The 17,193-nt window shown below is 35.9% G+C and overlaps 1 protein-coding gene across 3 annotated transcripts; it reads right to left on the minus strand.

The window, feature by feature from the left end:
- Positions 1–948: 948 nt before the first annotated feature.
- Positions 949–14,579, minus strand: LOC137955882 (sucrose nonfermenting 4-like protein). Of its 3 annotated transcripts, XR_011113190.1 has the most exons (14): positions 13,743–14,579; positions 13,369–13,453; positions 12,695–12,880; positions 10,782–10,913; positions 10,604–10,663; positions 10,095–10,184; positions 7,449–7,583; positions 4,071–4,215; positions 3,810–3,983; positions 2,955–3,018; positions 2,787–2,856; positions 1,889–2,006; positions 1,356–1,795; positions 949–1,246 (listed from the first exon to the last, which is right to left on the minus strand). XR_011113190.1 is itself a non-coding variant. In XM_068803082.1 (13 exons), the coding sequence occupies exons 1-13, from the start codon at positions 13,865–13,867 to the stop codon at positions 1,704–1,706; spliced, it is 1,449 nt and encodes a 482-aa protein (XP_068659183.1). In that variant the 5' UTR covers positions 13,868–14,579; the 3' UTR covers positions 1,300–1,703. The 3 variants fall into 3 exon arrangements, 2 of the variants coding, with proteins under 2 accessions (XP_068659183.1, XP_068659182.1); XM_068803082.1 differs by lacking the exon at positions 949–1,246 and having other exon boundaries at positions 1,300–1,795; positions 10,782–10,886; XM_068803081.1 differs by lacking the exon at positions 949–1,246 and having other exon boundaries at positions 1,300–1,795.
- Between the last annotated feature and the right edge of the window lie 2,614 nt (positions 14,580–17,193).

A 17,193-nucleotide genomic window follows, 5' to 3' on the forward strand; every position in this document is an offset into this window, starting at 1 on the left:
GGTCATAGGAGAAAGCCTAAGGATTTACATTTCTATTTCATTCGTTTATTGAACCAAAAAAAACAAAAAAGAGAGAGAGAGAGAGAGAGAGAGAGAGAGAGAAACCTGTTTGAGAATACGAGAAGGCGGCGGCGGACAGAAGTAAGAAGCTGGACTTCCCAACTGCTTCACTCCAAAGTCGGAAAGTCAAATTCCATCTAACAGCAGTGTACGCGCACGGAACGCGGCACTGCAACAGAAATCAACTTAATTTTAAGTCACATCTATCTTGAAACAAATGTGCCACCCTCCTTTTCTCAACCGTCAACGCTTCTCGATTAACTACTCTCACGAGTTATAAACGGTTTATCTCACTGTCCAAGCAGTTTAATGGAACCCATATGTGACGTGGCGATCCTTGCTTTTCCTACCACCACAAAGAAGAAAAAGAGTTCATTCGAATATTTACTTCTTCTTCTTTTTTTATTCGAATATTCGAATAAGAATCAGATAATTTAGTGGAGCAATTATGAACTATAAAATAAAAGAGTAAAAACAAATTCAAAGTTGGCGGCTCAAGGTGGGGCCACGCACACGTTAGAACGGCTTGCGACGTGCTACTTGGCATCTGAACTCTGAACACGACCAAGTCCCATGATACCATTCCTGGATCCATACGAGATTCCGATGTCCAAGGGTTTTATTCGCTTGTTTTGAGCGTTCTTCCGACCTTATTCGTTGCGAATTGGACCACTATGTACGCAATGGTTAACCAGAGCCTCAAACTGCAAACCTCGGAGGTTACGATTGAAGCCAGAGACCTTCACGAACAGGAAAGCGTGGTCCATGATATATATATATATATATATATATATATATATATATTAGATATATACACGTGCTTCCCCATTAGCATCTTATGTAGGAGAACGCCTGATTGAATCGCTTCAACATATGGCAGGACCCATCAGAATGGAGGTTAGAATACGGAGCACGTGCAATATTTACATAACAAAACGGCATTAAGCGTTTTACTCAAGTGTCCAAAATCCAACAATTGTCAACCCTTGGATAGAAAACGACATACAGTGATAGATTGCTGAACACGTTAGTTACAGATAACTGATCATGAAATCACAAACACTACTATAACATCCTCCAAGACCACCTAAACCCCTCACGACGATACTGAATCAGATGACTTTAAAAGTAGCTGGGAGCTCCAGAACGCAGCCAACCCAGTCGTGTGCCTGTGGCGCTGTCTATACTGCTAATTTGCATCAAATAACCATAAATCAAGCTCTTCACATCTAAGGAGGATGCATCAATTCTTCTTTTATCAGAAAAGAAAGAATAAACAAAAATAGTATCAGTACCCCTCACAACAGCCAATGATTGTCTCCATGCCACCGAGTAGTGCTTTCCTTCCCACCATGATGTTACATTTCTTCGTCCTCGATTTCTTGATGGACGTAGTCAATAATTTGGTAGGGCGCATGCTCTAATGGATTGATTGATAACAATAATTAATTAAAGAAAGACAAAAGGAAGAGAAGCAAATCCTCTCACATTTACAGGCCCCCTTGTAGCCTAAAATAGACCAGGCTATGACAAATAGGAGATTCCAATCGAACATGTTGAAAAATGATGATCAACCATTGATGGGCGACTTTCAGTACGACCATGGGTTGGGGGGGGATGCAGAGCTGCCAAAGCTTTTGGAGCTAACGAAGCAAAAACCTGAAAACATCACTCAAGGAAATGATGCCTTCCACCCGTTTGCTACCAGCCTCCACAATGATAAGGCGCCGAACCCCTGGAAAGCCATTTCATGTGGCGTGCAACTCAAAACGGAGATTATGGACAACATTTCAGTTAATCATAACACATGACAAGCATTATGCCTCACCTGGATTTGCCAAACGTTCCATCACTTTCTGTAGAGGATCAGTCCGCAAACACATTTGACATCTTTGTCCACTGAAGAAGCCATAAGGAGAATTTGCATCTTGCCCTAGTTGCAGTGCCTATCCAGCAGACAAAAAACAGAGAGAATGAAAAAGGCCCAATTGAACTTTTCATTTGGTTTTCCAAAGTTTCAAATTTTACAGCAGTTCAAAGAAAATGTCCACAAAATGGCAGTTTAGCAGCCAACAAGGAGAAAGATGTGCAACTCGTTCTGTGGATTTGAACTTTGGCTCAATGCCCACATGGAGTGATTTTTAGGGTGATGAGGGTTCAAGTCTCGCCCAGATATGGAGTACAAATTTCCAAAAACATTTTTTTAAAAGTGCTAATCAAACTTTTTTCTTTCTAGAAAAGTAAAAAAATAAAGATTCGAGTAGAGTAGAGAACAGTTTACATGTAACACTTCAACTCCAGATTAAAAAAAGGAATAGAAATGAGCCCCACAGAATACCACAGTTCTAATGATATATAGGTTAAAAACAATTAACCAATTCCAGGGCCTAAACATCTGTTCCCAAACAGGATATGAGCTTTAAAGGACACAATCAAATAGTGAATTCCACAGTAGTTCACAAGAAAACAATAAAATATAGGAAATAACATAGAAATTTAAATTAAAGGAAAAGAAAGATAGAAGAGAGTTTTTCTCTGAAAAGTAAAGATAGAAGAGATTAGCATCTAAAGATGTGTTTCTTCTAAAAAGACAAAAATGTCATACAAAGATAGCCATGGCATATATGATTAAATAACAAAAAAAAAACAATCATAGGTAACATCTGCAAAACCCACCTGTCAAACAAACATCATTCAAAAAGCGCTTATTAGGAAGATATTATTACCTGATGAATGCTCATTTCGTCAAGGTGGATCTGTGCATATGCCTTGTCTTTTGCCAAAGCAGTGATATCACTGTCAAGGAAATGAAGAAAATATTGTTAATCATTATTGACAATCCAGAAAAACAGAGTTGATTTATTCTGGCAACAAAAATAAGAAAAAAAGAATACCTTCGAGAATATACATCCAGTAACGAGTCATCATCATTAACAATCGGTATTGAGCTTACTTGGTCTGTGAAGGTAAACCAACAGAATAGCATGAGCAAGAATATCCAGACACATTTACTTCTAGCCTTAACCAAACAAATGAAAAGGGAAAGAAAAATCAAATTGCTTCCAAATGATCTCTGTGTAAAGAGGATAAAGATATAGAGAAGAAAAAATCACAAGAGCTTCATTCACTATGGTAACCAAACATAAAAATGCAAGATTATTGAAAATAGAAAATAAGCACTTTAATCTTCGAGGCAAACTGCCCATGAAATGGCAAGATATCAAATTTTTAAATTCAAGATAAGCAGTGGATCAGTTGAAGAAATCCTGGAGCTCCAGTTGGAAAAGAAACAAAATAAATAGAAGTCCAAAGAATCTTCAAATTTGAGACCAGAGCAACATGGATATAAATCCACTCAGTGTAACCAAATAAAAGAAAACTTAAGGTAGATGGAGGCAGAATACTAGAAAACAGATATTAAAGAGGCATAGACATTCTATATATAGCCTCTCTGACCAGAAAACAATCCAGGATTTAACCCATCAAATCATGGTCGTATTCTTCCATGACAACACCGTCTTAAGGATTAAGTTCCTGCTATTCAAAACTTACGAAGAAGATTTTCCTAATGAGTGACACCTTTTATATGCTGATAAGTTCAAACGACAATTGGATCCTTCTATTCTACTTTTTTCAGTGATCATCCAAATTTTGTTCAAAAGCTAAACATTTGCAAATATTAACTCATAGGTCATAGAACATAAACTTCAGTAAATGACTACTGCATCGTAAGGAAACAAGGAAGATACCTTGAACTAATAAAGTTAGAGCATCACTAAGAGAGGCATTTGGTCTTAACATTGCTAAACGTCGCTTATTTGATTCTCCAATTCGAGGGACCCAAGTACCCAAAGGAATTGCACTAATTGGTTGCTGTAGAATAGGTAATGAGCTGGAAGAATGCCGGAAGTGCCTGCAGATACCTGGGAAAAAATATCCAAAGTATCTGAGGAGAGACAAGAAAAATCATTATGATTGAATATTAGCTACACTCCAATGTCAAAGCCTACATTTCAAAATTCCTGATAGTGATGCTAGGTGTAGTAGCTGCGGAAATGACCCATCCTGTGAGGAAGAATGGATGATCGGCACCATAGACACCTCGTTTTGCAAAATCTTTAAGGCTACATCTTTCAAAGAATCAAAGGGACCAGCCTGCACATAAGACAACCATCAGGACTCCAATGCAAGATATAAATTAAATTTGTAAAACTAAACAGTTCAATTGCCAATACCATACACCAAGAAAAAGATACTTTTGGAGAATTTCCCTGGAAGAGGGCAAGAGGAAAATGCCATCCCTGGAAGAACAAAACCTCACTTACATACTCAACCAGAACTATAAATACTGTGAATACCTCACAGTACTTCTGAAGAACCTCTCTCAAATGCTAAACCCAAAAGCATTGATCTGATTATATCTTAATGAAAAGGGCTCGTGTTGACAATGGAACTTTTATTTTGAACAAAGCAAATTTTCTTAAAAGAGTGAGATAATGATTATAAAAGCAGGTCGAGCATCATTCATGCCAATAAAGAAGAAAAAGAATAAGCTACATTAAGAAAGTGGAATGATGCTTCCTACTAAAAGATGACATGGTTAGCTGAATAAGGAAAGTGAGACCAAGAAATGATAACTTAATCCTGCAATATCCTGAATCTTGCCATGATGTTAAAAATTTGCCCATGGCAGCACTGACAAGCCTAGTGACCAACTTATTAGTCCCTTAAGCAATGAGGGTTTTGACGATTTGTTCCTTGAGAGGAGCCCTCTGACCAATTTATAATAGTTTTGATCCCCTTACAGCAATGAGTGTTTTTTATTTCATCCTTGTGTATTCTGAAAACCCTGCATTAAATATCAAATTTTGTCTTACTCTGACTTTGGTCCCAAGAACACTTGAGTATGCAAAAACAGGTGATGCTCATGATTTAATATGGCAGCTGTCTACTCCATTTGTTATTCTATTAGAGCTAAATCAATGCAGAGCTTATATTCCCCTCCTGGAGGAAGGTCCAGGTTGAAATTTCTCCAGATGGGAAACACGGAGCAGTGCACTCCAAACAAGATCAACTACACCTGGCAAATCATCAAAATATATTGTTATATTTTTTCTTTTTAAAAATTATATTTTGTAAAATTTATCCTAAAGAAAATGGAAGATTTTAATTTGAAATAAGGTTCCAAAATACCAATGTAGGATGTATCTTTCCAAATATCAGTAACTTCTTAGCTAGTGAGATAGCATGGATTTGAAATTTTTGGCAAATTTATGACCCAAGTTTTATTGCATTTGCTCACGTCAATATATAATATGTTATGGAAATGATCCTGATATAAATATAATTTTGGAACTTTGCCACCTTTCCATAAACAAATTGTCAAAAAGGATCCCAAGAAAAAAAAAGAATGAAACAAACAACCTTAATTTGCTGGAATAAAAAACATATAGTCCAACGCTAAACAAGGATGATCCACAGAAACAACCTTAATTTGCACGGAAACAAAAACATATAGTCCAACGCCAAACAAGGATGACCCACATTAAAAAAAGCCATCAAATTGTTCACATATTTCTAATGTTAGATTCATTACCCCAAAGATAAAAGATACTTTAAAAGATTTCCAACTACGGATTACAAAACAACTCTCCCAATTACCCGTCAGAGTATCTTCCATTGATCAGATCTTTCCCCTTTCCATCCATTATCCCAACCTCCAGATTGTTCAATTTTCTTTCTTATTCAAGGAAATCAACTAGTCAGATTCTTCCATACACCCACTAGTCGGATGAATCCAGTGCATTTGATGATAAGAGCATTGTGAGTGCATTCCTTTTCTCCCCCTTTAAATAGTGGCTTTAACAGGCATAAACTATTTACTTTTTTTTATTACATAAAGATAACTATTTCTTCATTTTTGGTTATCATAAAGGTATTTTGGTCATTTCATTTGATCACGCATAGTAAGAAAAAATAATTACAAGGAATGATAGTTGTTGATTCTTGTGAATTATGACTCCCTAATTCTACAAAAGAGTATCATTTCTCTCACTCACTCTCACACATAATTTACAAGTTAGGAATCTCTGAATAGCAGGCCTCCTTTCAATATGATAACCTGTTCTAGTTTCACTTCTTTCTGAAATTTCTGATCCTCTATCTTCTTCCCACTTTATTCCTCTCCTAAAGACATTGTTATGCAAACAAGGCCTACTTGTGCAAATTCAACCAAGACCTTTTCAGCCACCAAGGCCTGGTCATGCAAATTGAACCAGGTCCTAAAGAAATTCATTTGATACTCTACATGAAAATAATAATAATAATAATAATATAATGAACTGTCACGTTATATTACAATCTAACAGTAAATTTAAAGAAAATGCAAATATTTGGCTGCATTGAAGATATTTTAAAGAACTGCCATTCCACATTCTAGTTTCAAGGTATTAGTGGAACACCCATTCGCAATCTATTTTTGAAAGATTTACCAATTAATGAGTCAGCAGTCAAATCTTAATATATCTACATGGCCCTGCAACTTCTTAAGCAGTATCCTCACACTTCTGTCATCAGATTAATGTTCTTTTGAGACAACTGTTACAAATGAAAACAGAACCAAGCAATAGGAGTGGTCATAAAACTAGGCCAACCTTCCAATTAGGAAGCATAACATAATATAGCATTCTTCTCTCCTTTGTTTTAAACATATTTCCCCACTTTAGCGGGTTTTTGTTGGTTGAAGTTTACTTTTTATGCCTTATTTGCTTCTTGTTAAGGCATAAAACAACTCAGTTAAAAAGAAAAATAAAAAAACAACTTGGGTGGGTAAAAACAAATTAGATCACAATTAGGAAAGGTGAAACCAATTATGCTGTGTACTAGCGAAGTAATAGGAGTGGGTATGACTTGAGGTTTTTGATTAAACCAGTATAATCTGTGAACCAGAGACACTATGCAAATTATATTTTTATTGAAGACCCACAATGGGGTTTTATTAGTGAATATTGTTGGTAGTGTATGCAGTTTTAATTGAAGCAATCCTTACATAGCGTTTTTTCTCTAAACAGTTATTTACAATCATCTGAAATTTGATTTTTTTTTTTTTTTTGGGTGAAACACTCATCAGTCATTCAGGGAAGGTGAAATGAGTATAAGAATAAAATAATCAGACAGAATCACAATAGTTAATGCTACTGCTCATGCATATTTACTTTAAAATGGTGTAAGATCAAAAACACATATTGTCCTATTGCACATAGATAAAGGAGACCAATAATGTGCAGTGCAGTTTAAGTATAATCAAGCTCCACCACCCCTAAATGTTTTACAGAACTTAAAGAAAGCCGATGGTCAGTAATCTCAGGTATAACCAATAGAGCACTTACATGGACTAGCCGCCGCCTTTGGAAAGATCTTGAGTGTGCATCAACTTGTCTGAGCTGTACTTTTCCCTCTTTCCAAGCAGATATTGTATGTGTCTCCAGCTCTTCCTCTGTGAGATTGGACCCATGATTCCCAAGCTGCCCTTGCCAACAAAAAAAATTATTGTTTAATATGACAGGCTTCTATCTAGAAAAGAAGATAAAGCTACAACCAGTGCTATACATAGATGTACAAATAACATATACATACATTGGCCTAAAGGAAAAAACAATACTCCAGCCTCAATCACACAAATGACCTGCTCAGCTTACAAACCATGCATATAAATAACTCAAGAACTGGCATTTTCAACTTTAGCAACATTAAGCTGAAAGACACAAACAAGAAATATGACTAAGAAAAAATGACCTGCTAGTACAGAGATAACTGTCATGCCCACCCTAAGCCTTCCCACTTGAAACTAGTACCACTATAAGCTACATACTTAATGTATGCTAGATCCAATGAGCACAAGGGAAGTAGATCAACATTAGTGTTGGAAAACAAAACTGTTCAAAATGCTACTAACCCACCATAATATGCAGTTACAACGTTCACACTTCCCTCAGTCCATGCTAAACAGCACAGATAAGTAAAATACCAATATCAATTGAGAATGCTACAAGAATATAGAACTATCAATCATAACCTAACACCAACTAAGATTGAAAAGTTAAAGCTGCTAGACCTGTATGTTGCAGCTTATATTTAACCTTGAAGAAGAATGGACACCACATACAACAAATGTGATGCATCTACATTCAGAAAATCTCAAGAGAAGATAAAGATTTGTTTCAGTAATCACAGATCTCTTTTGATATAATACAAGCCTTAAAATTTCAGGGATCATCAGACAAATATGTCGGTCATGGGTCAGATTTCCTAAGGTATACATGGAGCTACATCTACTCAAGAGGAATTTATCAACAGCTTCAACAATAATATCCTCCCTTTTATGCCCCTCAAACTAAACTATGATGGTAATGCTAGTGGCAATCCTGGCCCTGCTGTTTATGGGGGTGTTGTCAAGGATCACAAGTGAAAACTAATCCTATCATACTCTGTATTGATCCATTCAGCTCTTCCCTTACAGTTGAACCATTGATGCAGCAAAGGGTGGACCACTCCCCCAAACAGCCCCTCAAGGCACCTCCTCCCTTAGGTTGAAGAGATAATTGAAAGGCATGTCTTCATGACACCTCCTAAACTCACACTCTCTGCTAATGCTCTCACCAAGAAGCTGGCCAACTCTCTGGTATGGTAATTCTGACAGCATTATATTCTACATTGTCCTTGTTGTACTTTTTTGTTTTTACCAAATGTTGTCACTAATCCTATCTCTGGATCTCCCCCCTGTTGGGAGAGCTACAGTAGCTCTCACTCTTTCGAAATAAAACTATGCTCACTTTCCCAAAAAAGACCTGTCCTTAAGAAAAGCTGGCCAGAGAGGGTGCATCTTCTTGACAGTTTCTGGACTTACATACCCATGGTAGGTCGATGCTCTCACCAACAAGCTTGCAAAAAGGGTAACTCCCGGACTGGTATGGGATTTGACAGCATTAGTTTCTACATTGTCCTTAATGTATCTTTTTTTGGTTTTATGAAATGTTTAACTGATTTTCTCTTTAGGTCTCCCCCTTTTATTGAAAAACCTACTCTCTCTCTTTCTCTTTCCCTTTCTCTTTCTCTTTCTCTTTCTCTTTCTCTTTCTCTCTCTCTCTCTTTCTCTTTCTCTTTCTCAATAAAATCAAACTAGCTTTTCCCACAAAAAAAAATAAACACTGCGCTCAAGACCCTTATGAAAGTTGATGAGGTATCTTGTCTTTTAAATCATGCATGTAAACTTCAAGAGGAGAACATAAAGCAAGCCATTGATTGTATTTGCCCACAAACAAACTGAAACAGTTACAAATGGACTCTACCAAACAGAATCTCTCACTGAAGTTTTCAACTCCCTCTTTCCTCTAATAAAGTTTGTCAAAGCAGCAAAGCATCTTATTGGAATCAGTAAACCTAAATTTGAACATGGACGTAAAAAAGCCTACTGATCTAAAGAGAAAATCTCATTCCAAATCAGCACATTTATACACCATGTCCATTCATCATACGTGACTCATTTCCATGACAACAAAAAGAATACAGAGCGAGCCCATGGCTAGGGGACCTAGGGTCACTGCCATAACAAGGTAATAAATAATAATCATAACAACAACAACAAAAATAATAATAATAATAATTTAATAATAGTAAGGAAAACAATAATAATAAGATGAGGAACAGACGAAGAACAAGATCATAAAAAGAAGACTTGTGTGTTCTTCTATTTTATCATTCATTTTGAAACAAACAAAGAACAAATGGGAAGGTATGGAACTGTAAGCCATTGAGTTCAGGTACTGTTAACTCTACAATTACAAAGCATAGTTGCAGATATGTAATTTGTTCTGTTTACCAACAATGTATAATTGTAGTAAAGCAAGAACTCTCATTGCAAACACGATTTGAATATAATCTATAGCAATAAATTGTCTAGCCATTTATCAACTTTAGACATGCCCATTATGGTCAAAATGTCTATCAAATTTAGAAAGTAAAAGTTCCAGGCATACTTCTCTTAGAATAAGGATAAAATCCACTGCACTAAGTACACCAACAAATTGACCTTCATAGAAATCCCAGAGAGGAGCCACAGGAATACCCTGCAGAAGGCCAAATTTCAGATGGCAATCAAATGTGAGAAACATATTAAAAAGACACCCTCAAGACAGTAATTAGTGCATATTAAAATAATTAGGTCTTTTTCTAGAGAATTTATGGTAACTACTCAACTCAGCACAGACCACAGAAAAATTGTTCTTCAAGGTTAAACAAAGGCAATAGCAAACAGACATTACTACCAATTTCAAGAAAAAAATTATTATTACCAAGTTTTGAAGCCCAATAAAAAATAAAAGACCAAACAATGCATTGAAAACTACGTAATTTTTTTAGTGAGAAAATTAAATAATTTTAACAAGTTAAATACCACATCACCTCTGATCAATATAGTTGGCAATCTATATGACTTCAATGAATAATGACTGATCACACATATGACTTCAAATACTAAAAACAGTACCTGCTCGTACAGGATGTGGAATGCTTGCTTCACAGGCAAATTGACATCCAAGGCAATGACCTGAAACATGACATTGCAACAGCTCAGAGAGTGACATTCTCAACCTATGAAGTTTTAAGAAGCACAAAAAATAAACAAACAAAAGACCAATCAGAGAGAAGGGATGCAGCAACCAAACCTTGCCTGACTCAGGAAGCAACTCATATGCAGTATGTGTAGACAAAAATACAGAAATGCGATGCCGAGAGACCTCTATGTCAGCCTCTGAAATCCTTGGCACCTCCTGCAGTGTACCATCTGACAACGTGACCTGTTTGGTACAAAGGGAGTAAAGTGCAGAAAAATATTTAAAAAGTTAATAAAAAATAAGTCCAACATGCTCCACTTTTATGCCTTACAAAGAGACGCCCTCGTCTTACTTAATGCACTAGAAATTTTGAATGTTCTACACCTACTAATTCTCAGAATTACTTCACAAGTTAACATTTGACCACTGATCCCAAACACGTGTAAAGGAGGAGATTTCTGTCAGAGAGGTAGAAAGCTGGTGTAAAACCTCGCATACCCTATTGAGTTCTTTGCAGTAAGATGTGATCAAGTTTAGTTTTCACCAATTTGAAAAGTAACCTAAAGAGCTCATATCAAATACAAATGCTTGGTTGAAGTCACAATTAGCAAGTAGACTATAACATATTGGGTTGCCAAAGATTTGAAATAACAAATTAAGAGCCCAACTTTTCTTTTACATTTTCCATTTACACATAGTCACACAACACATTCACAAGGGAAAGTGAATCATCATAGAACAAAATTCAATGAGGAAAGTGAATCACCATAGAACGAACTACACTTTCGCTCTCCCTAGGTGAATTACTTTATCTGTTCAATGAACGCCTCTATGATAATCTAACATAGGAATCTGTGAACAGAAACTACTAAAAGAAAAATGAATCACCATAGAACAAACTACGCTTTCACTCCCCCTAGGTGTAATTTACTTTATTTGTTCAACAAACGCCCCTATGATAATCTAACACAGGAATCTGTGAACAGCAGCTACTTTTACTTCTTATTTTACATCCACTCTAATCTACAATTTGCATGCTCTGACCCCTCCCCATCCCAGCCAGTTTTTTGCATTGATTTTGTTTTGTTTTTTAATAAATTTCTCACCATTCAAAGAAAAAAAAAAAAATATATGTGCATGCCACTTGCAAGATGGTCCTCCGTCAAGCCTTTCTTCAGCACTCCCATCCATGTATTATCAGTGTTCTCTAGTCTTTTCAGCCCCTTAATCTAACTACACAACAACCTACACTGGTAAGTCTCCTTGGGACATGACAAAATCCTCTGAAACAACCACTTATCTTCTCCTCCATCTAACCATCTCTTTTACTTCCATTCCTGATTATGTATCTCGAGAATTTGCCTCAAATTCACCTCAATGTTCTGACATCCGACATGACTTTCTTCTCTCAGGTGCTTCTTCACTGTCAAAGACTTGACTCCATACAGCATGGCCAATCAAAAACTTGTCCCATAGCTGTTTACACATTTGCTTAACACATAGCTCTGTAGATGCTAATTTCCACTTCAGCATCTTTCTGAATTTTTATAAAATTTCTTTAACAAGAAGAAAAAGAAACTCAAAAAGAGGGGAAGGAAGCAAAAAATAATGGAATGGAATAGTCGTTAATTGTCCTTTTTTTCCTCATAGTTGTTCATTCTTTTTTTTAAAAGATTTGTCCGTTCATTTTTGTTAATTAAAACAACTTATTTCAAACAGACTTCACAAATTATCAAGAAATTAATTTAACATGATACAAACGTGATAAACTCCATGCAAAAGTATTATCACCAGTAACACAAATAAACATTCTAGCCTCAAAGAGTAGCTGCAAAACAAGCTTAAGAATTTACTTATGTCACCCACGAGCACAAGGTGCTTTTTTCCAGGCAGAGTGCTTTACACAGCTGTTACTTAATGAAAAAATGATGAAAAGCATAGATGTAGTAATCAAATCAAGAGTAAGGTTCCATTCATAATTTTAAAAAATAAAAAGACATACATAGAAAATCCTTATAACTCACCACACGTTGAAAGGCATCATTGTCAACATCCATGTTCATTCTGGTACCCGAAATCTCTTGACTCAACAATGGAGGAATGGCTTCAGGTTCCCTGGCTAGCAGAATGGTGTTCACAATCCCATAGTTTCCAGACACAAAAGGCTGTTGCTCATCATGCCGCCATTCGCCATCAACATAAAATTTGTACTATTTGTGATATCAAAAACAACAAACAAATACCAAAGATAAGACACTGCCTTAGTAGTAAAATAAGCACATGTAGTAAATGTTTGTCACCGTATGTTAAATGCAAAACAAGACAATTTCATGTGTACAGACAGTCTTTATAATAGCATGCAAACCCTATTAAATCAGATACTCACCCATGGGAAAGAACATATTATTGGAAAAGTCAGAACCAGATAAAACCCAATTGTACTGTAAGAATCAAATTAGTGTTTTTTAATTACAGTCAAACTAGTTTTTCCCAATAATCAGGATACAATCCCAATCAGTCTATGCATTTGTTACTTTCCAACTTTGTTATAGAAAACTCATTATACGAAATACTTGAGTTTAACTCCAACAAGAAAACAAAACCCATGAAATCTGAAGCAACATGTAAAGCCACCATAAATAATTTCTCCTATAAAGAACATATGTCCATTCCACCAACCGCCTAGTTCATGGAGTACCTGATGATACCCAGGTGTTAAGCGGTAAACTGTCTGGAAAACGGTAGGACAGCCCTCCACTGGAGCCATGGGTAATTCCAACCACCTGAGGAAGGAATAAAACAGAAATGTTATCATGAGTAAATGCAAAAAACTATTATTTAGTAGAGCAGACACCATGCTTTTTTTCTTACAATGAAAGTCAGAAAACAGCAATCTTGAATCACTCATATTCCTTACTTGCAATAACACATTAAAAATGGCACGTCTAGACCAAATGAAGCACGAGAGAAACTATCAAATAAAACTTGAAACAAAGTGAGCACGGTGGCGGGACAAATTAGCGGTGCAAAGATAATCAGAAAACCACAGACAATTATGTTGCTGAGTCTGACCTTGTGAAAGAGCCGGTGAGGAAGACTTGCCTACCCCCATAAGGCCATACAAACCTCATTGGCACTAACACCTGACCTCCAATTCCACTATTTTCAGACAAAGGATCCGCTCCTGTGGAATACATTTGCTCGAATCTATGAATATACTCCGAGGTAATAATTTTATTGTCACAGCGCACTTCACCGGAAAAGTCAACCAACCGCGCCACAACTTACTCGTTTACCAACCCAAGTCCTCCAAGCAACAAGAAAGAAGCACGCAAATTATTGAGGGTCGAACATTCGAAACTCACAACAAAAAAAACCCCAGATTTAGCTTCTGTCAACAGGGATCCTCTACTACGAGCAGAGGATCCCTCAGTGATCACACATTCCAAGTCAGCAGATTAAAATCTTGACGGCAAGAACCATCTACGCACAAACAACAAATTTATCCCAGCGAATCTCCTTCAAGAAAACCACCAAAACAAGTTTTTGAAGAGAGATATCCTAAAGCACCACAAGCGAAGAGTTCCACAAAACACAATTTGTCTCTTCCGCCCGAATATCAGACAGTAACCGTTGCCTCCTGGTATATGACCATATATTCCTTCACAAATTATCCAACCTCCTGGAAATCGCACCCCTCGGAAAATCAAGGAACACAAATGTCATGAAAACAACAACGGCACATGGATCCAAACCCTAACTTGGTTTCCTTCGGTACCCTAGCTGCGAAGCCCTAATTTGCGGATGAACCAGACACGCAGTGACTCGTGTAGAGCGCGAATAGGGAAAACATTCACTAGAAATTAGGCATTTCAGAGTGAGAGATGATACCTGCAACGAATCGGAGAAAGAGCGAGTAATTGCAGTTAAAGAAAATTAAAAATGAAAAAATGAAAAAAGGGAAGATAAAAGGGTTTTCTACTTTTCTTTTCTTATTTAGCTAATTTTCGGGAGAAAAAGGAAGGGGGCAATGGGCAGAGTCGAGAAAGCGGAGTTGATTGGACGGTTGATGTGGCGTACAGATTGTGGGCCCTGACCGGGATTCCCGGGCAGAGAATTTTTTTTTCTTTCTTTGGCAAATCCACCGTACACACGAAACGATTTTTATCGTCTAAAGTTTTATCGAGTTGGTCGGAGAATCTCCGGGAGCCGGTGAAGATGCCCTGCCACTTACATCCCTGAATCTAAATAAACTTTTTTTTTATATATATAGGAATATAAATATAAATATAATTTTAAAAATCAATTAAAGTTGTCTAAATATAAAAGATTAATTTTATGAAATTATAAATTATAAATTACAAGACATTGTTCTATGCCACAATGTCTTGTAGTTCAATTGTAAGTCCTAATATGACGGTTTTTTAGTTATTATTCAAATATTCAACTATAATCGTCTTCCAACTATTTCGGGACCAATTATGTTCATTTCCGTTTTCTTGTATGTCATTTGTTATATCCTTTATTAGGTTAATGTTTTTGTCGTTCCTTAGTCAATAATTTTGTCGGTCATATTTGACATTCTATTGGCGGGTGGGGCCTAGCAAGTGACTTCAAGGAAAACTTCTTCGCTGTTACATAATTAGGTCAACATCAACCAACAATCACTTTCTCTTTATTACCAATTGGTATCACTTGTAATTCTAAATAAGCATTTTATTTTTGTTACACAAGCATTATTTTTCCTCCACATTAACATTTATAACATTTTTTAAATTTTATTTTGTGATTTTTCAAGTGCATGTCTTAAGAAACGAGGGTGAGTCAATTAATACTACCGATATATCTAAATAGGTTGGTCAAAACTTCCCCAACAATATTAAGGAGAAGAGGAGAAATCGGATCACTTTGTCGAAGACCTTTTGAGCTTCTAGAATAACCACAAGTAAAACTTCTTCACCGATACATAATTAGGTCAACATCAAATAACTTATAATTTCATCTCATTGACTATTGGTGTCACTTAAAATTCTATATAAATATTCTATTTTCTATCGCACTTTAATATTTATTGTATCCTAATTTTGTTACTTTAAGGATACATCTATTTTATCAATATTTTTCTCTTTCGCATTGATAAAGATGCATTCTCTAGTGTTTGTATACTAAAGGCTTAAACCAATTAAATTTTGAGACATTAAGCTTTTACTAATTACATCCTTGTGTATCTTTATGAAAAGTTTTGTTTATTTACCATTATATCATATCTCTTGGGCATGTGGGGTTTTTCTTTGGATGTGTGGGCTTGAGCCCATATACCAACACTCTCCCTCAAACTAATGGTGAGAGAACATCATAAACGATCAACTTGTTGTAAACGGTGTATAGTATCTTCCCGTATAAAATGACAGTCTAACATATCTTCCAACACTCCCCCTTAAGCCGGGTAGTCTTTTTGTTATTTACCAAGAGACCCAAGTAAAATCACTCCTAGCTGTAAAGACAATGTTCTATACTCCAATCAAATAAAGTTTTTCTCTTGCAAGCTTTTGGTTTGGTAATCTTCTCACTAGACCGTTTCTACTTAATTTGTTCTATAGTTCCATCCCTACATGTTCTAATCTCCTATACATAACCAAGAATCATTCAAATCAACAACCAAACATATAACACTTATTGATGGTAGCGCTAAGATGTTAATGCACGAGTTCTTATTTTTATTTCTCTCTAACACAATTTCATCATTTTCATTTTTAATCGCGCATTTTTTCTTTTCAAACAATATTTTATTACCTTTGTCACAAAGTTGACTTATGTCAAACAAATTATGCAACAACTATTCTACATAGTAAACATTTGAAATGTAAGAATTAAGAGTACCTATTCGCTTCAATGTTTTCTTTGAATTTGGGTACCACACTTGTTTCACACCATACCCATTGCCAAGTTTGCATATATGTGCATAATGCCCTAATTTATTGCAATAATAACATTTAACACGAGACATATTTGTGTGATTATACATGTGACTACTCTTGTTCTTTCAATGGTATGTCCTTGGTACATTCTTCTGAGATGTAACATTTTTCTCATCAATTAGAGTTGGTTCTAAGTTACTCCTTATCCTACTTAGTGATTTTACCAAAACTCTTGAATACCTTTATCTCATCAATTATTTTGTGAGAGTTAAAGGGTCTATGTTTGATGACATGCCAAGTGTTTCAATCTATAGATTGAAGAAAAAGTTTTATTCTTATATTTTGATATGGATAATTAGTTTCATTAAACGTAGTTACTTAGCTGATTGCCCTTAAAAAATGAGCATTTTGTCTTGAAAAGTAATGAAATTAATCGAGCTAAAATATGGAAGAGTTTAATTGAAAACTCTTTCAAGCCTTATTTGATACTAATTGTTAGCCCAGGTGGCATCTCAATAAGAGATGACCAGAAAATAAAATTAAAAATCAAGTGCTTGGAATGTAATAATAAAAAAGAAATGGGTTAAATCAAAAGCACATGCGTA

Source organism: Aristolochia californica, unplaced genomic scaffold (genome assembly GCF_029961685.1).
Source record: "Aristolochia californica isolate CCGP_79_NKW_82.1479 unplaced genomic scaffold, dmAriCali1.0.hap1 SCAF_2, whole genome shotgun sequence".
Classification (NCBI taxonomy): domain Eukaryota; kingdom Viridiplantae; phylum Streptophyta; class Magnoliopsida; order Piperales; family Aristolochiaceae; genus Aristolochia; species Aristolochia californica.